The sequence below is a fragment of the Chiloscyllium plagiosum genome, unplaced genomic scaffold (genome assembly GCF_037043375.1).
Source record: "Chiloscyllium plagiosum isolate Xiang-an unplaced genomic scaffold, Cpla_swu_hap1 HiC_scaffold_20, whole genome shotgun sequence".
NCBI lineage: Eukaryota > Metazoa > Chordata > Chondrichthyes > Orectolobiformes > Hemiscylliidae > Chiloscyllium > Chiloscyllium plagiosum.
Window position 1 is genome coordinate 42,675,897 of NW_028270158.1, and position 27,050 is coordinate 42,702,946.

A 27,050-nucleotide genomic window follows, 5' to 3' on the forward strand; every position below is an offset into this window, starting at 1 on the left:
CATATTCCAAAACAGCATATCTGTTTGAAATGGGTATATCCACAAAAGACTCCTGCACTAGGTGCCGATCTCTCATACCCTTCCTGGAGTTAGCCCATCTATGTGACTGTATCTGAGACTTTCCCCCCTTCCTATAACTGCCACCCATCACATACTGTTGCTGTTGCAAATTCCTCATCACTTCTATCTGTCTCTCCAACCAATCCACTCGATCTGATAAAATTCGCATCCAACAGCATTTATGGCAGATATAATCCACAGTCACCTTAAACTCTCTTTAAACTCCCACATCTGACACTGTAAAGGCCATTTTTGCTCCTTCACAATCTACAGACCCAGAAAATAACACCATCTTATTCCTCTACAAAACACCGCACCAGGTTAAATTAATAGCTATGGCTTATATTTTAAGTTTAATCAAGAGACATATCTCCAAAAACACATAATCAAGAAAGAACCCACTGTACTCACTAATACAGCCTTTCTCTTGGACAGACTTAAAACAACAATTAACTTATCTGATTCTGTGTTGTGAACTTCGCCCAAACCGGTTCCTCCAAGATTAGTTGTGAAATTCACTGTTTGTTAATTTTCCCAGATGCACTCCGATGTCCAATGACACATGAATTCAAAAACAGCAAAGGCAGTAACTGTGCAGGTTCTCTCTCTCCTGCACTGTCCTCACAATATGTTTCCTTTGTCTGCTCTTCTCCCTTTAAAAACTGCTGTTGTTTTGACTTTTTTTTCCAAAGTTCCAAAACAATGCAACAGCATATAAAACAGTAATTGCTGCTCCTGGAATTCGAGGAAATCACCTCCAGCACCCAAAATGCCTCAAAATAAAAGGAGCAGCTCTTACAGCCAGAAATTTTTCCCATCCTCCATCTTGGATTACCCAGAATCCTATACGAAAGCAACCCACAATGTGACATTCTGAAATTTACATGAAAGGAAGAACAGAATTAAGTTGCCCAACAACAAAAATAGAAATTGCTGGAATTCCCACCTATCCACCCCCCCCCCCCCCCCCCAAACCATTTATCTCTCCACCCCGGAGGCTCCCTGCCTTCATTCCTGATGAAGGGCTTTTGCCTGAAAAGTCGATTTTCCTGCTCCTCGGATGCTGCCTGACCTGTTGTGCTTTTCCAGCACCACTCTAATCTAGACTCTGATTTTCAGCATCTGCAGTCCTCACTTTTGCCTGGTTCTGAGAAAAGGTTATTGGGCCAAAATGTTAACTCAGCAGGTCTGGCAGCATCTAAAGGGAGAATTCAGAGTTAACATTTTGGCCCAATGACCTTTCTTCAGAACTGCTGAAGTTTTAATTAAGTTTTTATTAAGTTGCCCAAGTCAGGAAAGTTTCAAACTGATGATGGTGGAAGGTCAAAGGAAATATTCTGCTTTAAGATACAACATTAAGTTTTGGACTAAACTATAATTTTGAAAAATCTACCCCTAAAAATCATTAAAACTAATTTATTTTGTGACTAACTCATTTGCACTTTGCACATCCATTCAAGAACTGGATGTTCTAAATATCACAAAAACAGATCACTTTTATATGGCAGTTACAAAAGATTTTTACAAAGTCTTTTTTCATACTTTATACTGGAAACAGTTCTCCTCCTTGGCCTGAAGAAGGGCTTATGCCCGAAACGTCGATTCTCCTGTTCCCTGGATGCTGCCTGACCTGCTGCGCTTTTCCAGCAACACATTTTCAGCTCGGAGAATAATACCTGATCTGATCTAACTAAGCCAGGGGAGATGTTCACTTTGGGTAACTCTTTCAATGTTCTTAGCCCCAGAATCTCTGACAGAGCAGTAACCGCAGAAAGGAGACTTTGCACTCCACGTCTCCACAACCTTCATTCTCTGACAAATTGGAATAAAAAGAAACAAAAAGTTGGAAATACTCAACAGGTCAGGCAGAATCTGTGGAAAGAAACAAACATTTCCTGGAACATTAACAGCTTCCTTTCTCAGATGCTGCCTGGCAAACGGACTATTTCCAATTTATTTTCTTTTTATTTCAGATTTCCAACATTCTCAGTATTTCTTTTTGTCTAATATTTAGGCTTCCTCAACCTTTTCCATGAAACTCCAAAGAAAAATTGCTACCTCCAATGTTCAGACCCCAGTAACCTTTGTATATCCCCAGTTACTCAACATTTAATATTGTCAGATTTCACAAGATCAGGTGTCAAATAGCGCTGTGAAGCAAGGAGATCCCTACTAAGTGTTTGAAGTATGGTCATCCATTCATTGGCAGCAGCAAAAACTAACTTTTCGCGATGTATGATTCTTCAATTCATCATACTTTAATCAAGTCAGGAAAAGGACAGAGTGAAGTTCAACATCAGCATAATAAGTCAGCTTCACAGAGTCATACAGCACAGAAACAGAACCTTCAGTCCAAACAGGACATGCCAAATGTAACCCCAAACTAAACTAGTCCCACCTGCCTCCTCCTGGCTTATATTCCTCCAAACCTTTCTTATTCATGCATCCATCCAAATGTCTTTTAAACATCGTAATTGTACCTGCATCCACCACTTCTACAGGAAGTTCATTCCACACTCAAACCACCCTCTCTGTAAAAATTTTGTTTTTTTTTAATTTCTCTCCTCTCACTTTAAAAATGTGCCCTCTAGTTTTGAGATTTCCCATCTTAGAGAAAAGACAACTACCATCCAAGGTAGAAGATGGAAAGTGTGAACCCCATTTCAGCAAGGCTAATATTTCAGTGCAGCGAGGGAATGCTTAAAGATGCTAACTTTTGGTTCAGATGTTAAACTGAAGTCCAGTAAACTTAATCCAGCAACCTACTTGGACAAAGATGATGTCAGTGACATACTGAAGGTTCTCCTGAGCCAATATTACTCCTCAAATAAAATCAACAAAAACATAATTCAACTTGGCATTCATTGCCTTTGTTTTGGAAGACCTTGGAGTAGGCACGTTGGTTGCCAATAAAATGGCACCTGCACTTCAAAAGCAAATCATTGGCTGTGAACTGCTTTGAGATGCCCCAGAGACATGACTGATTAAATAGAAAAGCACACTCTCTTCATTTTGTTATGATCAATTCTATCTCCTTTGCTGGATTTCATGCTTCTACAATTCTGCCCTGTTTTACCTAAACTATAATGGACTGCCTTAACTTGCCTCAGACACTAATCTCTCCTGGTAGATTCATCTGTCTGTTCCACTTCTGTCTGCACTTCATCTGATGCAGCAACTGGCTAAACAGCTCGCTTTTTGCCGTCTCAAAATGTATTTTCCAAACTGTTCACGGTATCCTAGGTACATTCTACTGGTCCCTTGTGCAGTTTTAGCACAACTTCCCTACAATTATACTCTGTTGACTTTGAAATTAAGGCTAGTATTCCATTCGCCTTCTCTGTTGCGTTCTGAACTTGTATGCTAGCTTTTTGTGATTTACACATGAGGATCAAGTTTACTTTGGGTACATGGTCAGCATGGACTGGCTAGATGATGCAGTACGACTGTACGTTGTCTGTGATTTCATTTTTGGTTTAAAATTAGACACAAATTGAATAAATGGGTAAAAGACCACAAGACGTATGCAAACACAGTGCAATGCATAAAGACACGAGCTGGGGAAATTAGACTTGCAGAAAACAAAAAGGGTACGGAGAATGTGTGCATGCAAATAAGAAAAAGATACATTCAGGTGAGTATGAGACCAGGTACTCAGGCTGCTTAAAGTGTTTTAGTCCAAAGATTAATAACAGTCAATTATACACACAACATACTCATGTCCCGAATCACCACAAAAACCATCCTTCAACCATGTATTCAACACATTGATTGGTCTCTTGTCTTGCCAGAAAAGATGCAGAAGAACATACTATAGCCTTTAAGTTTTGAAATCAATCATTTCTGGGAGATGATAGCTGTATCATTAGACAATAGATACAGAATCATTCAAGTATGAGAATCAATGGTTACAACAGTATCAATAACAAATGTTAAAAAAACATTACCTACCTTTGCCATAGCTCCAGCTTGCTGCGTGTTTAAACCCGTGTGTGCACCCATCTGTGCTGATCCCTGGGCTAAAGTCTCTGCTAACACACTACCAGAGTTGCCCAGGCCAGAGTTTGAATACTGCATACTCCCTCGTCCCCTGCCAGCAGCTCCCAATGAGCCATTCAGCACCTGGCCCTGTCCTTGTTGCGATTGCTGCATTAGACCTTGGCTGTTGCTGCTGTTCAATAGAGCTTGATGCGTGTGACTCAGATTGGTATTTATGCCAATTCCACCTGGCCCAGTCTGAGCAGCTGGGCTGCTACTGGCAGACACCATACCCGATGCTGCAGCATTGAGAAGTTTTGACTCTCCATGTTTTTGTGCTTGTGTGTTCAGTGCTTGAGAGCCAGGGGTTGAAGAACTTGAACCGCTGGCAGCCATCCCCAGAACAGAAGATGAAGTCAGCCCTTGATTGTGAGGGCTTTTGCCCAGGTTGGAGCTGTTCTGCTGGCCCTGACCAGGACTGTCCAAAGATCTGCCTGGGTTGTTGGTGGAGTTTACGTTGCCGAGTCCTCCAGAGAGATTGGAACCACTGCCAGCCCGTAAGAGCTCCGACAGCTGCTTGTGTTTAGAAGCAGCATCCTGACCAATGGTGCTGTTTAACTGGCTCAGTTCACCACCATTGGACAGTGCTAAAGGGTCAGATGATCTGATCAACTCATCAGGTAAATCATTTTCCAAATCAAATGGTGATCCAAAATCTGTAAAACAGAAGTTATTCATGTTTAGCATTTGATTTGTAGAAGAGCACTATGTACATATTATAAGCATTTTGTATTAAAGATAAAATCTACTCAAAAATACACAAAACACAAAGGCATGATTTATCACAATATATCAATGTGTATTCTTTAAAACCCATTTAAAAGGAGCAATATCTTGCTAAGTATTTACTTTAACATACCAAACCAACCCTAACTTAATCTTTGTTAATGAACTTCCAAACGTATTAAGATTTGTATGGCAATCAGCTATGTCTGTTAGTCCCCACTTTGAAACAGTTTGGAAAATAGCCACTTTAAAAAAAAAAATGTTTGTCATTCAATTACAGAATGGCTCAATATTATTTATCCCAACACTTGGATTAAGTATTGACTTCACATTAAATACTGAATAACAAGCCAAAACTTTTTGTAGACAATACATTAAACTTGACCAGTGCCTGATGCTACTTTAGGGAGATTAATCTGTTCAGCAAATCACTAGTACAACTTATTCAACCTCATAACCATATATGTATCCTTATTTGTTTTAATGGTAAGCATTTCTGAAATGTGTAATGTGTTTCAAATAAAAACATTTACAGTGACTTGTAACAGTTTTAGAAGCCAAAACACAAGTCTGACATTGCACATTGTGAAAAGAGGCTTTATACTACAATGGTGGGTGTAGCTCCAAAGGTAAAAGGTCAGGAAATAATAGATGATTAAGTTAAATCTTGGTTTCACACTAGATTCATAAACCTGTATATCAAATGATACCGTACAACCAGCATAACTGTCTGTGAACATATAAATGACCTGTGTTTCTTCAATGTGGTGCTGCATAATTTAAAACATCATATGCTGCAGTTCAAGCTTCAGAGACAGAATGCGCCAAAGTATCCACCACCCACAGTGATTGTACATGTCCACAAGTGTAGCATTCGACAATTACTTGTCAAAAGATGAAAGTCAAGTTTAAAATATTCATTTGCTCTCATATTTTAATGGTGTAAAGTGGTAAATAGATTACCGAAGTAAATCTTGGTAAACGCTTCGTTTTGTTTTTATTTGTCCATTGCAAACATCAAACATGCAGAATTAATAGTTCAATACACTAGTTTAAAAATCTTACCCACAAATTCAACTGCCCAAAGTTATTACTGCCTTCCAATATACCCTAGTGTCAGTTTGGATATTCAATTTAAATTACTGCAGAACAAAAATAAATGCACAGGCAACTGCAGTTTTGTTGGTTCTCTCCCGTTAAATGTGGGCATTTCGGACGGCAAACTGCAACTATTACTCAAAAGATTTTGACGATGACATAGATTTTTCGGCTCGCCAGAATCCACAGGACAGTAACACGGAGGTGTCATTGTGTCAGTAGACAGCACAGAAATCAATTTAAATCACTGGGCTTCCGCCAACTACCACCAGCCATAATGCAGTCCACCGCTACAAGTTTCTATTTACAAAATAATGACCAAAATACGGAGACTGCTACTCCCGACATGCACGTTTTACAGTGTATCAGATGTATATTTTCCAAGAAACGCTACAATCTGAGATTAATTCATTTTTTAACGTAAGAATAACAAATTACGACTTCATTTGTCACGTCAGTTGAAAGACTAAACAACTTTAACCAGCAAATATTTCATAAATATATTCTACTATATTACGTATCCCATTAGTTTCAACGAAACGCTTTCCACACAGCGAAATTCACCAATAGTCTAATTTCTCCAATGTAAGAATACTTGACTTGAAACAAATATGCGAGACAAACTTTATTTCATCATACCGAAACCAAGGTCTAACTTTATTAGCATCTTGTGTGAAAATAATTGTGCAAGTCTATCACTACCGACCATAAACTGCTCGAAATAAGTTATGTAACCAATGCTAAAGAATCACTTTACACCAAGCAATATTCTCTCAAAAGTAATTCATAACTCCTTATTCGTCTCTTAAATATACGACATCGAAGAACACCTTATGATCTTCCAGCGTTTCTGGGCCATTCTCCCTCAAACCTTGCCAATTGTACGATTGCAAAGACTGCCAGTTTACTTTGTGAGGTCAGGAGATGGAGAGAGGGAAGGAGAAAAACCTATCAATATTCTCTCAAAAAAAACACGGTTTTAAATTTCTACCAAAATCTTTAATTTCAAAACATACACATTCCATTCTTATTTACCACCTATAGAAAGGGGTGTTGGGAAGGTATACAACTACCTATACTCCCCGGTTGTCCCAGGCGACATCCCCTCCTTACCTGTACTGTCACTGGCAGAGAGCGCCGGCGAGTTGAGTTTGGGCCGTTTGGCAGACGGCGGTCCATCCAGCAGGTTCTCGGCCATTTTATTATATATATATATATCTATCTTATATATCTGTATGTGTAAATTGTTCCCCCCTCCCTTTTCAAGCTAGTTTCATATAAGGAACATGAAAGGTGAGGGGGGGTGGTGGGCGGGATAAAGACGGACACAGCAGCGACTTCGGCAGGCCCTGGGGCCTTTGACGAGCACCGAGAGCCCGCTCCTCCTCAGCCACAGCGCCATTCCCCTAACGCGACACCCTGCTCCGCCATTCCACTCCCCCCTCACACAGGGGAAGAAAAAAGCTTTCCAACCCCTATCTTTACTTTAATATGCAGTTAGAAAAAAACAAATTCGAGCCAATCAGTCAGGCCGCATTTTCGGCAGAGGGCCGGGACCAGGCCGGGGACTGACGCCAGACCACTGCCGGCTCAGCCGATGAAAACAATACTTCACCCGGAGACTTGGTACGGCGGAACGAAGGGGATACGGATTTTTAAACACCACCTCCCCCCTCCCCTTCAGCCGGTCCCCTTTATCTTATCGCTTTTCCACGATTTGAGGCGCCCAGACCCGCAGTAATTTGACGGCTGTATGAATTTCGTAACCGAATATGGGTTTTCAGGAATACTCTAGGCAGCGAGCACAGCTCCCGACGCCGTTCAATTCCTCCGAAATTTCGGATGAAATTTTCCACCAAAATGGCGGCTGTTGATCTTAAAGTTTTTTTTCCTCCTGACGTTCCGTCCACCGAGGGAGGGGGAGGGGAGGATGGGAGGAGGAGGCGGAGCCAAGTACACGAAACCGGCCGAATCCGTCATCGCTGCTCGTCGGAAACACCCGAACTACGTTTCCATCGGACGATAACGACTCCGCGTGATCCGTGCGCCGCCTGCCGATTGGTCGAGTTCGTAAGAAATAAGGGTGCAAGAGGCCGAACGTATATTACGTCATTAGTATCCCATATGCATTGTGGGATTACTATCAAATTGACATGCGCATACAACTTCGAGCTGTGAATGAGCTGTGAATATTCAAGTGTTTATAGCTGTACGTTATTAAACGTGTATTATTATTTCACGGTATTTACTTAATAATTACATTAGCACAATTAAAACCATTCGAAATGTTGACTTACTACCACTTTCGATGGGTAGTTATAAATGTGATATCTGCTTAGGAGTTCTCGAAATAACTATTTACAAAAAGTGTTTCTAAATTAAATGGGCGGGAAAATACAAATAATCAAAGTCACGCCTCAGATTTCGAGAGATGTCCTTTCGGTGGTCCAGAGTTAACGAAGCTTCAACATTTCCTTAGAGGGAGATTTTGATTCACAAACTGAGGTTGCATAAACGGCTCGGATATCTTCCAACTGCTCTAGATTGAAAAATGTATCATTCATCGCCAACCGAATCAGTCAGTCTCCCTCGAATTTTGGGTGTTCTGGAGTCGCAGATGAAACGTCGTTTGTATTCTTTATTTTTTCTGAGGCGTTCTATTTCAATGACTTGTTATTTTAAAAGTTTGTTTTTTATGGCACCTTCAACATTGAAAAATGTCTCAAGGCCCTTCACAAAAACATCATCAAACAACATGACACTTTCATAAGATAATATTAGACAGATGACCAGAAGCATGGTCAAATAAGCAAAATGTAAGAAGTGTGTTTTTGAGGAGGTAAGAGATGGCGATGTAAATAAGTGTAGAAAGTAAATTTCACACATTAGTTCTTTGGCAGCTTAGAGCAACTGCCACAATAGTAGAATCGTTAAAATCTAAATGCGTAAGTGGCTAATCATCTAGACGCGAAACGTTAGCTTCCATTCTCTCCACAGACGTTAACTGACCCGTTGCGATCTTCAGCATTTTTTTGTTTTCAGTGCCAATTTATGAAACGTTGGAAAAGTTAGCTTATGGGAAATACGGGATCGTTGTGTTACGGGATCCTCAGACTTGCTCTCTCCCCATGGACGCTACCTGATCCACTGTGATCACCAGCATTTTTTTGTTTTCAGTACAGATGCCAGCATCTGCAGTAATTTGCTCCTATTTTTATTTGGTATTAGGTTTGGGAGGAATAAATAAATACAATGTGGAAAGGATCAGTTAGAAATAAGATTTAAAGAGTGTACTACTGTAACTTATGAGCTGAAAAAGCGAGCACAATGCAGTGCAAACATCTGACATCTTTCCAAGATAGATGGTAGACAACACATTTAATTCAGAGTTTGTTTTTATTTGATTTCCAGTCACACAATTGTCACGCACTGAAACAGACCCTTTGGTCCAACTTGTCCACGCCAATCAGATCTATTACATTAATTTCATCCCATTTACTAGCATTTGGCCCACATCCCTCTAAACCTTTCCTATTCATGTACCCATCCAGATGCTTTTTAAATTTTGTCATTGTACCAGCCTCCACTGGCAGCTCATTCCATACACACACCACCCTCTGGATAGAAAAGGTTGCCCCTTAGGTCCCTTTAAAATCTTTCCCATTGCACCTTAAACATATGTCCTCCAGTGTTGCACTCCACACCCCAGGAAAAAGACTTTGGCTATTCAACCTATCAGTGTCCCTCATGATTTTATAAACCTCTAAGGTTTTCCCTCAGCCTCTGAAGGTCCTGGAAAAATAGTCCCAGTCTATTTATTCAGCCTCCCCCATAGCTCAAAACCTTCAACCCTGGCTAAAAAAATCACACAACACCAGGTTATAGGCCAACAGGTTTTAACTTTGTACACCCCAGTCCAACACCAGCATCTCCAAATCATTTCAACCCTGGCAACATCCTTGCAAAGCTTTCCTGAACGCTTTCAATTTTGACATCTTTCCTATAGCAGGAAGGCCAGAATTTAATCCTATACTCAATACACTGACCAATAAAGGCAAGCATACCAAACACATTTTTCATGACCCTGTCAACCTGCAACTCCACTTTCAAAGAACTGTGAACCTGCACCCCAAAGTTTCTTTGTTCAGCAACATACCCCAGGACATGCCATCAACTGCTGAAGTCCTGCCCTGATTTGCCTTAGCAAATCTGCAGCATTTTGCTTCATCTAATAGGGTGTATTGGCTAAGGAGGCATGTATAAATGCTTCATGTGACGCTGTTGTAGTTTTAGTGGGTCATAGCATTGAACATTGCCTTGTGTTGGCCACTGATCATTATAGTTTTGCACACCAGGCAATCAGAAGTGTTGCTAATTTCCCATAGGTGATAATCTAGGGCCTCCACAGCACATTTGAAGGCATCCTTAGAATAGGCTTTGAGCATCCTGCCAATCACCTGGTTCACATCATCACAGTAAACAACAAATCCTCGCCCCAAGGTCCTGTACTTCCCGCGGGAGCCTGTGCCCCACAACCTGAGCCGCCTCCGAAATTTTAATTTTGTGTCATTTAGAGATATAAAAAGGCAAGCCCTGTATAGACTGCTGCTGCACACCGTCCACCTCTTCTCCCTCATCCACCGTCCGGACACGCCTTGGCGTGCCCATTTGCCACCGGGCGGTAGGGATCCCCAGTGGAGGGCTCTCTACGCGGGAGTCCTCCCCCTTTCTCTCGGGGATCTGGGGTGGAGGGTGTTGCACGCAGCAGTCCCCTGGAACCGCAGGTTGCGGTGATTCACGGACTCCCAGCCCAACTGCTTGTTCTGTGGCGCTGTGGAGTCCGTGGACCACGTGTATATTGGGTGTGGGCATTTGCACTCCCTTTTTGATTTTCTTAAAAACCTTCTCCTCTATTTTTGGCTGCACTTCAGTCCCACGCTCCTGATCTTTGGGCACCCGGTATGGAGGAGGGAGGGCAGGTCTGAAGACCTCCTCGCGGGTCTGCTCCTGGGCCTGGCCAAACTGGCCATTAACAGATCCAGGCAGCGGGCCGTGGAGGGGGTCGTTAGGGCCGACTGCCTGCCCCTCTTCCGCGGTTACGTTAGAGCCCGGGTGTCCTTGGAGAAGGAGCACACGGTGTCGACCAATACCCTGGAGTTGTTCAGGGAGAGGTGGGCGCCGCAGGGAGTGGAGTGCATCATTTCTCCCTCCAATTCTATTTTGATTTAGTCCCTACCCTCCCCTTCACTGTTTTGATCACACAGCACTGCCCCTTGATGTGAAGGGCAGTGTTTGTCACTGGCCACCCGGGTGTTTTCCTAAAAAAAAATATAAACAACAAATCCTAGGGTATGAGGCCATTTTCCACCTTGTGGTAATGTTCAAACCATTAAGGCACCCAATGATTTTTGGACGCTGTTCATTAGCCTAACCTGAGCCACATCAATGATGTGTCCTACATCTGATGTCGAAGATAGCATGTCTGATCCTACTGTGCAATCCAAAAACATTTTATATGCCAGATCCCTCATCAGGGAGGAAAACTAAAATTCCCATCATAAGTCACCAGACACTCAAGTCATAGAGATGTACAGCATTGGTCCAACTTGTCCATGCCAACCAGATATCCCAACTTAATCTCGTCCCATTTGCCAGCACCTGACCCACATCCCTCCAAACCCTTCCTATTTGTATACCCATTCAGATGCCTTTTTAAATGTTGCAAATGTACTAGCCTCTACCACTTCCTCTGGCAGCTCATTCTATACATCCTCCACCCTCTGCGTGAAAATGTTGCCCTGAATCCCCTTTGTCTTTCCTATCTCACCGTAAACCTATGCCCTCTAGTTCTGGACTCCCCAACCCCAGGGAAAAAACTTTGTTTATTTACCCTATCCATGCCACTCATGATTCGAGAGAAACTGTGTGGGAGGAGTTGAAATAATAGGGTCACTTACTCACTTGAATCCCATGACATTCTCCCATTTCAAGGTATTTAGGTGCCCTTCAAGCAGAGCTAGAAGTAAATAGGACCCTATTTTAAATACTTGGTACTTAACTACAATTTATTTTGTGTTTCTTTGAGGTCTTGAACTGATTTCTAGGTCTCAAAAGTAGTCTCAATGCCGTAGCATTTTGCCTCAGGCTGAAGGTTACGGATTCAAATCTCACTCCAGATAATCTAAGTTGACCCATAAGAATAATAGAGGGAATGGTGTATGATCAGAACCTTTCTGGCAGCTCAGATGAAAAGAAAATATCATGCCATTATTTCAAAAAGCAGAAGAGGTGTTTAAAAGTTTATTTAAAATAGACAGTTAATTGTAAACAAGGGCTTGTTGGGTTCTTTACCCAGAACTGGATTTGCCTGCAACCCTGTGAAACAAAAAAATTCAATGTCGATAAGCTATAGTCATTTAATCAACTAGAGCAAAGGAATCCTCATTTAATAGCTTCTATGCCAGTAGAAAATTTCCATTCTTTTTCACTCAATTAGGTGGAAATTTAGGTCTTTATGCTGTAGAGTTATTATCTACTTTCAGGGATTTATTTTAAATGCAACTAAAAGTTTACTCAGAAACTGGAGAGACATAATTATAGATTCATCATTTGCACCTCCCAATTTTTATTGATCTGCAGCTGTTCTACAAATTGAAATTTAAACTGGAAATGTGAGCAATAGCACCAGTGAAGAAAGAACCAACGCAAACTAGCATAGAATTACTCAACATTCACAGGACATGAAAGCCATCTAAGATGAAGGAACTCTTCTAGTAAGGATCCGCATTATAACACGGTCCAAGATTAAAAATCCTTGTTGGTCATGGGAGACAACGGAAAATATCTTGAAGCACAGATTGTTTAAAAGAACCTTAAATCAGGGAAGACTCTTGCTCCAATTATGATCCAAATCAGAGCCACCGGAAAGGTAAGTTGTGGTATAACTTTAACTGGATTAAACATCAGCATCAAGCTCCTCTCCATCCTGGATAACTAAAAAAAGAATGGGAGGAGATATTAGACAAAGGTAGTACTTGACACATCTTTAGTGCAATCAAGAATCATTCCAATAGAAAGGCTTTGGATAGAAGGCTCATCAGAAAAGACAAAATTGAATCAAACATATAAGAAAGAGATGCAAATTATAGCATTTTTAAAATGGTTGCCAATCATAGTCACAAGCAGCTATCACAGTGAATGATAATAACAGAAGGTTAGTGATATTGGACAAATACAACACCAACCTGCACTATGAGCACTACTAACATTGCAAAACATCCCAAGTCACTTCCTGGGAGTGTTAGAACAAAATTTGAAAAAAAATGCAATTAATGTTAGGGCAGATGACTAAAAGCTTGGTCAAAAAGGCAGGTTTTATAGAAATGGAAATAGAGGACAGGTTTAAAGATAAATTTCTAGACTTGATTCAGGTAGCTGGATGGCTGCCAATGGTGGAGCAATAAATGTTTGTGGGGAAATCATGAATAGAATTGGAGGTGCACTTGTCAATGAGTTGTTAGGTTATCCAATAATCCAAAGTTAAAGGTCCAGTTAAAAAGATAAGAACTCTTGGTGATGGAATTTCCATTGACACAAATGGTCCAGTCATTTAAGATTTGTAGTGAGTCTGAATTTACTCTTCAAACAGTAGAGATTTTAGTAAACAGAGCCAGGAACCATTAATTCAGCATGGAGCAGCTTTTCTGAGGCAGATGAATAGTATTCTGTCTGATAGACTATACTCATGTTTCTTGGTTGAGGAATCTTACTGATGGCAGTAGTTAAGGTTGATTCTTTGAGTTGTTGTAAAATTTCATTAGTAATCCGAAAAAGGACAGAAATCTGAAAAAGGACAGACAAATCTGCTTTCCACAAATTATTCCTGAGTAGATGAGTCCAAGGAATGGCCTATTCCAGCTCAGCTTGTATTGTTAAGATCGAAGAACTATTATGACTTGAAAATTATTTATTGCGTCTCAGCACACAGAAATTTGTATTTATACAGAAAGCAGTGTTTAATTCAACGAAAAAAACTGAGGCAGTGTCGAATTTTAACAACGACTTTCCATTATTGAAATTTAAGCGAAGCTATTAGATGATACAAAAATAATATCCACTAAACAGCCGACAATTTGAAGAGATCATAAAGAAATTCTACAGAAATCTGTTCTGGAGTAGAGAACTAGAAAAAAATCATCAAAGAATGCAGGACAAAACACAGATAGTGGCGAGTTTTGAGAAGATTTATATCTCAGGTTGAGGTCCTGGATGTAGGTTTGCTCACTGAACCAGAAGGTTCATTTCCAGACATTTCGTCACCCTACTAGGTAACATCTTCAGGGGCCTCCCGGCAAGGCACTGCTGATAATTCCAGCTTTCTATTTATATGTTTGGATTTCTTTGGATTGGTGGAGTCATTTCCTGCTCTTTTTCTCAGTGAGTGACATAAAATTCACTAAAGAGGAGGAAAACAACAACAAACTGCCATTCCTAGATGTCAGAGTAGAGTGAACGGCCAATGGGGAACTTCAAACCAGCGTCTACAGGAAAACAACACAGACGCACCAAATATTGAACTACAGAAGCAAATCACCCCAACATCCACAAACGAAGCTGCATCAGAACATTATTTCAACAAGCCAACACACTGCAGCACAGACGAACTACGCAGAGCAGAGGAAAATCACCTATACCGTGGATTCAAAAAAGAATGGGTATCCAATGAACACAGTCCGCTAATTTCTCAGCAACAAACCCAAATAAGCAGACAAAACACGTCCAGAAACCCTAGCCACTCTCCCCTATAAAGGAGATCTCTGAAATGAGTGCCAGACTACTCAGACCCCTTGGCATCACGATAGCCCACAAACCCATCATCACACGAAACCAGCAGCTAATGAACTTAAAAGACCCTATATACAGCCAACAAGCAAAACTAATGTCATTTACAAAATACCATGCAAGGACTGTAACAAACACAATATTGGACAAACAAACAGAAAACTAGCCACCAGGATACATGAACACCAACTAGCCACAAAACGACATGTCCCTCTCTCACTAGTATCCTTACATACAGATAAGGAAGGACACAATTTCAACTGGGACAACACATCCATCCTAGATCAAGCTAGACAGAGACATGCATGAGAACAAACACATCGAGTTAGACCCCATCTACCACCTCCTGAGAAAAAAAAGGAAATGACTCCACCACAGGAAATGACATCACCAACCCATTTAAAAACCCAAACATATAAATAGAAAGCAGGAATTATCAGTGGTGCTTCGCTTGGAGGCCCACTGAAGATGTTACCTAGTAGGGTGACAAAATGTCTGGAAATGAACCTTCCAACTCAGCAAGCAAACCTACATCCAGAACACAGTGTTATAAATAAGTGCTCACTATAGATAACTAACTCATTACTTTTACTTGTATTACAAAAATCCAAAATCAATGTTTGTTTTATTTCATTATTTGCTTCTAAATTAAGCCTACAATCCAATGTTCATGAGTGACATTCTTGGAAAATATCATGAACAAGGTAATGGGTAAATTATCAAGTATAACAAGGAACTGTTAGTTGAGTATACATCGCAGCACAGGCAGAATATGGAGAATTCAGCTCCTGGATCACAGGCAATAATGGTCCATTAATATGAATTGATGACACTGTCAAGACATGACTACATCATGAAACATTTCAGCAGGAACCAGATCCATTGTGTGTCTTTGGATGACTGAGAATGATGTCAAGTCTTCTCCAGCTTTCTCTTTCTGCTATTCTTGAACAAACAGGTATACAAATTTCATGAAAGCCACATTCTGGAAACATTATTTTTTGCTTTGGAAATCAGTGAGCTTTAAAAATTTTGTTCATCAGATGCAAATGGCACTGGCAAATTTGTGGCCCATCCCAAACTAACCTCGAGAGGATGGTTGTTGACTGTCTCTTTGAACTGCTGCAGTCCAACAGATGTAAGCATACCCAAACTGAAGTTATGTAGTGTTCCAAGGCTTTGACTGCATGTGATTAAGTAATGGCCTATGTTTCCAACCTGGGATACAGTGGAATTTGGAAGTGAAGACTGTTGTGAGATCAGCAGACTGAAGGTAGAAGGTGGCTTCAGGTAGTGATGACTTAGCCAAGTATCAGCAAATTCATTTTATGCAAGATTGTGCTGTCTGTGAACTGGGTATAAACAAACAGTCTTCCAGTCCTCTGTCACTGAAGATCTTTGATGAAAGCAGAGTCAAAGTCAGCCATTTGTAGGTCTGGAGACCATTCAGCCAATAAAGTCTGGAACTTCAGTCCATTATATCGCTATAGCCCTCCAAGTTCTTCAAATTCCTGTTCAATTTCCTTTGAAATTGAACAGGATTATTTTTGCTTTCATTACCTTCATGGAAGTTTCAGGTCATCACTCACTGTGTAAGAAGAACATTTCCCTGGTATCTCCAAAGTTTTAAATCAGTTTCTCTATTGCTTGAAATATCAGCGAATGTAAGCAGTTTTCATTGTCAACCTTATCCATGCCTGCCATAACTTTGTACACTTCTATCACACCTCCCTCAATTAGCTTTGCTCCAAAAAGTGCCCCAACTTTATATTGTATTAAACACCCCTATCTCTCCTCCTTTCCACTCTCTCTCCCCCCACCTTCACAAAAAACATTCCAAAGTCGTCATGCGGAACTTGAAACATGAACATTCTCTCTCCACAAATGATGCCAAATTTACAGAGATTTTCCAACACTTTGAAATGAAAACAAAATCTCCTCAGGTTGTGCACTTGACATGAAATGGATATTGTAACTACAAACTACAGTTCCAAGTATAGTGAAGGGCCTAAGTCAAGGTTGATGCAGCATTGAGAAATGGATCTGTTTTGAACTTCAGGTAATGTCAGTTTCAAACTATTCATCCAGAAAATATGTAGAGCTATGTATGTATATTTTTGAAAACGATTGGAAGGGGACCTACAGGTGGTGGTGTTCCCATAAATCTGCTGCTTTTGATTTTTTAGATAAGAGCGCGCAGATTTGGGAGGTGCTATCGAAGAAGGCTTAACCAGTTGCTACAGTGCATCATGTAAATAATACACTTCAACCAAAGTGCATTGATGGCAAAAGGACAGAATTCTTAAGGCAGTGCATTAGGTACCAATCAGGTAGGTTGCTAGGTCCTGGAATGTGTGGAACCTCTAAAGTTTTCTTAAAGTTTGAGTGCCTAAGTGGAAAATACTGACTTATAGGAGCTTCCATGACCTTCCTCTGAGTTATATAGTGTTTGGGTGGCTACCCCAGTTAAGTTTATGATTAATAGTGATTCCCAGGATGGTGATGCTGGAGAATTCAGCAACAGTAATGTCCATCATTAAAGGGGAAGTAACTAAACTAGCACTAGGTTGATGCACACGTTACTTATCAATTAAAAATGCTGCATGTAAATACAATCAGGGAAAAGCTAGTAAATGTAAGAACAAAAAGATGGTTTTAGGATAGCTCTTTATACAAAGCTGTGTAGTCAGAGACATCCAAGAAAAAAAGTGTGAACACAACATAAACTCAAATAAATGTGTGTCAGTATAATTAAAGCTACAGTGCAATCATTAGAAAATATCCTAATTTCTGAAGAAGGGAGATAATCTTCAGTGCCTGCTTTAATTAAGCCTAAAACACTATCCTACTCCTGTAGCATTGTCCTGGAGCAGAGGTGATTGTGGTTGGTATGGCTCCAACCACTGTCGAGTAATCTCAGAAAAAAGCAGGGTAAGCCATCTATTTTGCTGCAACCCATATGTTCAGATATTATTTGGTATCATGTTATATAAAGACTGATATCTGTGATGGTTGGGACCTTGGGAGGAAGTGAAATAATCATCTAGTTGACATTTCTGGCTGAGGGTGGTGTTTATCAATTAGCCAGAGTTAGGAAGGTACTGCATTATATTTTATTACAATGGGAATTTAGGTTATGCAAGACTTGGCAAGATCCCACAAAGAGATTAATGGCTAGTTCTGACAAAGAGCCACAGTCCAAAGATGTGCAGGTCAGGTAAATTGGCCATGCTAAATTGCCCGTAGTGTTAGGTAAGGGTTAAATGTAGGGGTATGGGTGGGTTGCGCTTCGGCGGGGCGGTGTGGACTTGTTGGGCCGAAGGGCCTGTTTCCACACTGTAACTAATCTAATCTAATCTAAAACTCAAAATGTTAACTCTATTTATCCCTCTACAGATGCTACCACACTGTTGAGTTGCTCCAGCACTATGTTTTGCTTTCAGATTTCCAGCATCCACAGTTTTTTTTTTATTTTATATTAATGGCTAGATCATTTGTTTTAGTGACCCTGTCTTTGAGACAATGTTGCCTAGCCTGCATTCAGATTTTTTACATCCACCCAAGGGGTCAGACAGAAATAAATGTCGCAATTGATAATCAGCATGAGTGCAGCACTTCCTCTGCACTGGAATATCGGTCTGGACCATGTACTCAAATTTGCAGAATGGACTTCAAGCTGAACTTTCCAGCTTGGCTGAGCATGCTATCACTGAACCAAGACTAATACATAAAATGCACTATCAAGTTTGTTGATTTAATGGAACTTACGTTTAGTAGATCGGAAACAAGTCAAAAGGTGTCCTGTAAGGATATGGCACTTATCCTTAAAAACTTAAGTCCAGCATTGTACTATTTAACACAAATTTTCGATTGCAGATCAATAACTCAATCAGCTGAGCAAGAAAACAGCTTCACTCAAGTTTGAAGATCCTGGGATATGCAAAATATGAGATAAGAAAACTCACCTGTACAAATGGATTAACAATTTTTTCCTTAGAAGTATTCCTTCTTATATTGGGATGAAACATTCTTACAGTTCAGCAGTATCATTATGTCAAACAATGATTTTTAAGATTCTCCAAGATCTGCAAAGTTTAATTTCGCTGACAGTAGGAATATTTAATTCCTACTGAAGTAAAGACAATCAAGGAAAGCTAGTAAATATAAATACAAAAATAAACACGATTTTAGGAGAGCTCTTAACACAGAACCATGTTTTCAGAGACAGCCAAGAAAAAAATGATCACAATGTAAATTAATATATATCAATGTGCATCAGTATAATTAAGAGTTGGGTAAGAGTCTTTTGCTGTTGAAAACATTGGGGTATGGATGCTCTCTGTTTTTTAAAATGACACGCACACGGACAGTTGAACTTACCAGCCTAGTATGATTCAGTCCTCATTGTCCAGATTCCCACAGTGAAATACTTGTGCCTCACAGCACAACTCATGTTTAGCTTTATTATGAATACTGTACCAATTGACAGATGGTACTCTGAACATTTACAGTGAAATTATGTCCTGTTATTCACAGTAAAATGGTTTTTAATATACAATTGATTACAGATTGGTAGTAATAAGTCATATATTGCTTATCTATATACATATAGCTTAATATTTCACATACATTTTATCAACAAAGCATAGGCAAACTATTTACAAGTGAAACCAACTGCAAAGCAGCACTCCCCTTTCCACAACGCATAAACCCCATACACCCAACAGGCCACACACAGTCACTGCCTTTAGTGTTGCTCAGAGAACTGCTCCTTCATGACTACCACAAGCTAGGGCTATGTTCTAGCAGCAGCTGGCAGGTCTCAGCAGCTGTGCTTAGGCCAGTTTGGTATTCCAAGATCCATCTTTGCATTGGCTGTAGCTATGTAATTTTGCAAATGTCACTGCATGGCTCAAGCTAGAGTGTGATGACATTCTTCAGGCAGAGTCTCAAATGGACAAGTGTGATTCCATATTTGTTTATTTGGGCTGAAAGTGGAAGTGCAAGGACTCCTTCAATTAATGTTTTGCAACAAAATTATTGGGAAGATCAAACGCCAAGGTACAACAGAAAAGATTATCTAATCAAAGTGGGCTGGTCTGCATTATCTAAAATCCCCCAGCTACCCTCCAGACCAACTAACTAGCCAACCCTGTTTGCTCATCACTGGAGTGTCTCAGCATGTGGTAATTAGGATATATAAGGATTCAAGATGGCTAATTCTGATAAATATCAGTTATATACTGTGATGGGGAGGGGAATAGGGAATAGGGAAGAACAAAATTTGGAACAGCGTCTCTCAAAAACAGACAACACTTTTGAGAAAGGTAATAAAATTCCACAGTGATGCACACTCAATTTGTAAAGTCTGCACTGATAGAAACTGCACACATCGTGCAAGAATGGGTCTGAACCATGATTGTGTGTTTTAATGGAGGGGTCTGTGTACAAAGTCTGTCCATATATGTGAGGTAGGAGAAAGAGGCCATTGAATCCACATATATAATGTTCAGCTGAATCCCACTCAAAAACAGACTGAATGCACTTTCTCTGCACTCCAGCAATATCAAATTAGGATGGTCAAAGCACTAAAAGGATGAAATTGTTCAGCTTGGAGCAATTTGCATTCAACAGCACTGCCACACCTCAATAGAGCAGTCATGGTTATGCCCAAGTGTAAACAATATATAATATACAATATGTTATACAATAATTAAAACCAACACCCTTTTGTCTTAAAAAGTACTGATTTGTCCTTTAATGGTCAGTTTTGGCAAATTACTTAGGGCAGGGAGGTGAGGGAGAAATTGAAAACTAACACAGCTAGAATAGTGTATGCCACAAAAGACTATCCTGAAAAGTGGTGGGGAGGGTATTGAGTGTTCACTGCTATTGTTGCGAAGCCTGACTTCAATTGTGCAGAGCTTCTTATGGACAAACTACTGATCAAATAATTTATACAACTATTAAATTTAAATAGAGTTGAAAAATACTGAACAGCTGTCCAGTCTGCTAGAACCTGCAACAGATTGCTGGAATACAGGCTCCATCACTTCTGATGTGCTAATTGGATGTCAGGTGTTGTTGTCACTATTACTGGAAGTAGTATGGAGCAGGCTTCCTGGCCAGAACTACAGTGACTTAGATGATGAATTAGAAAGAAATACACACATGAAACAAAAACTTGCCACATATCTGGAAAATGTGCTGAAACCTCACAGGTGGGAATTTCACTGTAAACCATGTGCAAACCTTAAGGAGATAAACTGTGGGGAGCAAGACAAATTTTTTCATTAAAAGCTATAACTTGTCTGAGAGATCAGGTCATGTTTTCCACTTACTCAGACCTTTTGGACTCTGCTGTAAAAGACGAGATATTTTCCCATGAGGAGTTGAAGCAGTCCAGGTGACATATTCTAGTAAACCCCAGCATGTCAGGACTGGTTGGTAATCTCACACCATTATTTCTAGGCCTCAGACAAAAGATTTGAGTTTGAATTATACAAAGATGAGATATATTTCATTCATTAATACAAGGTATCTTCATTCCACTTTTAACAGTGCAATTAGGGCAGAAGTTTCAATTTGAGTGAACTTGAGAGGATAATTGTCTGCAGAAAGACAGAGTACCTAGGGCTTAGAATTAACTGCAGAGCTCTTGCTCAGGTACCCAGGTGATAAATTGAGAGAACAGCAACTTCTCATTCTGACTATAAGATGATCTCTGAATCTCTGAACCAGAAATCTGGTTACTGATGTAGAACTTGCTAGTGTTTCAGTTCAATCTTTAATATAAATACCAACATTTAAATATTAAATATGGAATCAAATCATACTACACAATTATGATAATTTGAGGATAAAAGTGGCCTAATCCCTTTGTAGTTTTTATAGTTTTACTTTTGTGTATTAAATATTCAAGACCAATCAGAAGAAACACACTATCAAATCAAAGTATGTGTACACACAAGTTGTTTGATTGAAGGCCGGATTTGCAAAATTTGGAGATGGTTTGGACTAAAATAATGAAGCTGAGTGAAACCAAAGGCAGCTTAAAATGAATTTAGGCATTTTGTCATTTTTTATAAAAATGTATTTCAGAAAGATGCAATCGATTAAAGGGGTGACTAAATACCTCACTCATCCTTAGATTTTTGACCTGATGACCAATTTCGTTAAGAGTGCCTTGTTTACTTACTGGTGGAGAGGCATTGATCAGATCAAATACTTGAAACCTTGCCAAGACGATTATCAATTGCACTATTGTGCTGCCTGAATATGCATTTACATACTGATCCATGCTGAACAAGTTCCCTATGTGAGTTGAGCACCCAGGCTGCCACAATCGAGACCTTGCTATAAAGTAGGAATCTAGAACAATGTCATTTCAAGCCCCAATGCATCTGGATTTCGGATCTCACAAGAGAGGGTGCACACAACATGGTCAAAGAATCTCAAACTAGATCCATCTACTTAAACCAACAGAACCTGAAAATACCATGCCACAGATCCCCATAAATATCATTTTGGGGTTGTTCAGTTTAATACTGTTCAATAAAACATAATTCCAACACTGGTTTATCATTATTACAAACATCTTAACATTATTCCATACATTGTTTGACACTGCATCCTCAAATTGCATTTTTAAAAATATCTATCAATTCTCACCCAATGTTGGGGAAAGATACAGTCATATTAAGGGTAAATTCCAGCAGGACAGTTTTCCAATAGTTCACCCAGAGTGTCTGTGTACTTAGTGGGAAAATGTAAACCAGTACTCCACTTGATGAAATGTCAAGAATCAAGTTAAATGAAGAACTGATTTTTAAAGTATGACAATTTGCTGACACCTCACAATAAGGAGTCTGAAGAACAAATCACAGTATCAGAATGGCTTACATTTCCTGACACAGTCTCAAAGTGTCAACAGTTGCTTGTTACAGGTTTCAATATGTATAAACCAAAAACTTCAAACAAAAGCAGAACTGAAATAAAATACACCATAGAGTTTATGTTGGAAATAAGAGAGACAACAAGTTGGGGAAAATCTCTTACTAACACCAGTAGTAACACAGATCTGAACAATGTATACTATTTTTAAGGGATGCACACAATTCAATTCATACACTCTCTGAACTAGTGTGAAAACTGCATCAATAATATACATTATTCAATTTGGTAAGATAAAGGAGGTGCCGTTATTTGCATACCGTCCATCACCACATGCAGAATTTTTGTAATGATGGAATGTTTACTGAACCCTTTTATATCAAAAATCATTACAATGAAATAAATGTCATTTGTTGCTTTCATAAATTTAAGTCCAGCCTTCCAAAAACATTTAAATAAAGTATTTGTTAGCGACAATTTTTGTCATTTGCACATTAGCCCACCATAGCCTTCCTAGAGTTAAGAGGAAGGAACAGACAACTCCATCGCTTCTGGAAATGCTGCACATGTGGTTTGGCAGAAATGTTCCTTTTGTGTAGTGATCAGACTATTCTGCTTTCCCCTTCTTGAAGGCTGGAAAGTGACTTGTTACTGCAGCAAAACCTGACTGCTACAAGACAAAACATTACTCCGTGGGTAGCTTGTGGTCAGGTGGACCATGACTGGAATCTGCTCAGCAGTAAGAGTCTCCCACTGGTCTGGGTAGTGGTCCTGCCTTATTCCACACCTCTATTTCTAACTATAGTTAACTTTAAGAACTGAAAGTAGATCTCGAATCAGAATGTGTCAGGGCTTTTAATGAGAACATTTAGCTTTTGGGGATAATCAAAACGTCTGTTTTCTAACCTGGAATCAATGCAAATATTTACATTAATTCAACTCTCTATACTGAATAAGGCTGTTCAACATTCAAAACTTTTCTTATACAGATTTGAACAAACACTGAACTCAAGACTTATATTGACTGAAAAGAATTTAAAAGAATCAGAGCTCTCTAGACACCAGCATGGAAGAGTGCATATGAAACCCATCCACAGCCTGCTTTCAACATGTGGTTTGTAGGTACAGTCAAAGAAAATGAAAGACAGGGCTGTATCCTCAAGGTTGAACTGGCATATTCGTTTCATAATTTGGAATAAATCAGGACTTACTCAGGGATTGTTAATAATTTACTTGACCAGATCCCTCCCACTCCTTGTGTACTGAACGCTTTCACCAACATCCACCCTCAGTGGTTGTTTTCAGATGCCCAAATTAAAAGATTACTTTAACTACAGGTACAAAAAGTACAAGAAATAAAATTGCATGGAGGAAGAAAATGAGACAGGAGTGAGGTGTATGGACAACAGAAAAGGTGGAGGAAGGATGTAACCATAGCTTTATCCAGGGTTCTAAAATTAAGCCATGCTTTCAGTTACCTCCATCCATTCTACCTGAAGTACATACTTCAGTTTTTCCAAAGGCACTTAATATCAAAAAACAGCACAGACATTTGCAATGGAGCTGAATCCTGTGTTACTGTGATCCACACAGCAATCAGGACATAAAATGAAATATTAAAAACCGGAAAGCTAATTATCATGTCACGCAGACTACCAACGTGAACTGATTCCTCCCGGGTGAAGCCGGTTTGTGGTACGAAAAGATGCATCATAGTTGGCTAGATATTTGTAACTTTGTCAGTTCATTCATTTCCTCTGGATCCTCATCACCCACTTTGTCGTCAGCTTCCTTAATCTGCTCTTTCGTGACCTTCTGACATGCAGAGGATGAGTCATTAGCCTCAGTATTAGCAGAGCAGTGACCGGATCTGTCCAAGACTGGCAGAGAAGGCACAAGATTGGCAAGCTCATCTGTAGGTGACCGCCCAATACTTCCGTCCACTTGCACTCGGATGTCTGGAGACACTGAGTGCTGGTGTGATGGGATGATCCCAGTGTTTGTGCTTTTTGGGTACAGGTATGTTTTCATCTGACCTTTACCCTTAACGTTGACCGTCCCTCGGTAATCAAAGTCATAGCCCATCTCGCTCAATATTCGATAGCTCTCTTCACTCACCTGGATCCTACACTCCACTCCTGTAGTGTCCATCCTACTAGCAATGTTGACAGTGTCACCCCATATGTCATACAGTAGCTTTGTAGTGCCAATAACTCCTGCAGTGAGGGGTCCATGGTTGAAACCAATCCTTAATTTAAAGTTGAACCATAGCATGTCCTTGTTGAACTCATCTACGACCTTCATCATTTCTTTGGCAAACTCAAAAAGTGTCTGTAGGTGACTATGCGGATGGTTGCTATCACGCCGTTGTGATGGATTCAGCCCAGAAGCTGCCATGTAAGTAGCTCCAATAGTTTTAATCTTTTCAATATTGCTGTTATATTGGGGTTTGCTCAATAATTCATCAAAATCACCAATAAGTTCATTCAGCACCCGGTAGCATTCCTTTCCCCCTTCATAGTTCTCCTCATAAAATTCACTGAAATTAACTATGCTGGCAAAAATAACTCCAACATCTTCGTGGTTTTTGGAGTAATGAGGAGTTACCTTGAGCTGATCAGCCACATGGGCTGGGATGATGTTATGAAGGAGCCAGTCTGCTTGATCTTTCATGCTCTGTATCTTGTGCCGATGAAGATCTGCCTCCACATTTCCATGGTAATTGAGACGGTAACTAACCTCAAACTCTCGGTTCAGGAACCAGACAAGCAGAAGCAACAAGACAATATCCAGAATCACCTCGTGTCTGATCAACTCCAGATTCTTTGAACTCCAAGTTGGCATCGAAATATTGCACCCAACTTCTCTGCTTTTGGGGGAGAGAAAGGGGGCATGGAGAGAGATGGATAGAGTGAATGAGTTTTCTTTATGACAAGCAAAAACAAATAACTAGATGTCATGCTTTACTATACAGAATGGATTCAAAGCAAAGAACTGCCTGTAATAAACATGGATGCTCAACTGGATAACACTTTCTAACTTAGATTAATGTTACATGGATGAAAAATTCAAAATGATTGCGGAAATAGCAGGGGGGAAAAATGTAAACGTGCATGTTTTCAAATGAGGTTGAGAAGCTTTTAAATAGACTAAACTTTCTAATTCCTGATGAAGGGCTCCTGCCCGAAACGTCGATTTTCTTGCTCCTTGGATGCTACTTGACCTGCTGTGCATCTCCAGCACTACTCTAATTTTGACTCTAATCTCCAGCATCTGCAGTCCTCACTTTTGCCTAAATGTTGTTCTAAGACAAGTTACAACCTGTCCAGGCCACAGGAGCCACAGACTGTGTTTATAAGCCTGCTTTTAAAATGATGCAATATTAGGTAGCCAGATTTACTCAACATAGGAAAAGGAGCAGGCCATTTAGTTCCTCAAGCTCATTCCACCATTCAATGAAATAATGGCTGATCTGTGGCCTAGCTGCATATATCTGCCTTTGGCCCACACCTCTTAATACCTTTGCTAAAAGAAAAAAAAATGTATTTCAGATTTAAAATTAATTCAGGATCCTGAGGTCCTAGTGTATAGGAAACTGTGTCTTTAATGTCCTAAGGATGTCTCAAAGCACTTTGATATAATGTGCCATTGGCTGTAAAGTAGAAAATTGATTCAATATACATATGAACTGTCCAAATAGTATTTATTGAAGGATGAATGATGCTAAAACATCAACAGAACTGGTGACTCTCCTTGAAATATTGCTTTGGGATCTTTAAAAATCTAAATTCATAGGAAACTTACTGCAGAAAAAAGGAAGTCAGTTTGGCTCATGTGTCTGCTTTGCCAAAGGAACTAATGGACAGCATCTTTGCAACTTGTCACACTACAAATGTATTTTAAAGTAATTTTTTAAGGCAAAAAGAGTTCCTCTTCCTTACATCGTTTCAGGCAATGAGTACCAGGCCCCAGCACACTCTAGGTTTAAAACTCTCAATATCTTGCTAAGCTTTGTGCTAATTACTTTGAATTTATGCACTTGGTTATCAATGGCAATATAGTGCGAAATGTCATTCTTCAACCCCACTTCCCTAGGGTCTGAAAGAAAGATTAAAATCATGTGGTATCCTGCACTGACTGAGGTGTTTGATAAAATAATAATCATTAAATTAGTTGCTGAAAACCAACTTTCCACAACTGATCTTAAGAGTCATGACATGATCTTAAATCTTACCTGAATGATTCTATAGGTTCAGATGTGGTTTCTGGAAAGCTGCAAGTAAAAAACATATGTCTGAAAACAGTTTTCTTTGTCACGCATGTCACTTTTTCACTTCCCAACCCATCTAACTTCTTACAGCTAACCTGTTAGCCTAAAGTGCAGTTTCTACAGG

General features: G+C 39.8%; 2 protein-coding genes across 9 annotated transcripts in view; both read right to left on the reverse strand.

The window, feature by feature from the left end:
- The window catches only part of crebbpb (CREB binding lysine acetyltransferase b), a 210,217-nt gene extending 202,400 nt beyond the window's left edge, over positions 1 to 7,817 (reverse strand). For all 7 annotated transcript variants that reach the window (XM_087997874.1, XM_087997875.1, XM_087997872.1 and 4 more), the window contains exons 1-2: positions 7,036 to 7,817; positions 4,012 to 4,754 (exon numbers count right to left, since the gene is read on the reverse strand). In XM_087997874.1, the coding sequence (XP_087854000.1) occupies positions 4,012 to 4,754; positions 7,036 to 7,120 (828 nt within the window). In that variant the 5' untranslated portion in view covers positions 7,121 to 7,817. The remainder of the gene's footprint in view (positions 1 to 4,011; positions 4,755 to 7,035) is intronic.
- Positions 7,818 to 19,212: 11,395 nt separating this feature from the next.
- adcy9a (adenylate cyclase 9a) overlaps positions 19,213 to 27,050 on the reverse strand; it is a 171,660-nt gene continuing 163,822 nt past the window's right edge. The window contains exons 9-10 of one of the 2 annotated variants that reach the window (XM_043711471.2): positions 26,891 to 26,929; positions 19,213 to 25,522 (exon numbers count right to left, since the gene is read on the reverse strand). In XM_043711471.2, coding sequence (XP_043567406.2) covers positions 24,367 to 25,522; positions 26,891 to 26,929 — 1,195 coding nt within the window. In that variant the 3' untranslated portion in view covers positions 19,213 to 24,366. Of the gene's footprint in view, positions 25,526 to 26,890; positions 26,930 to 27,050 lie in introns of both variants that reach the window. The other variant, XM_043711470.2, reaches the window with a different exon arrangement.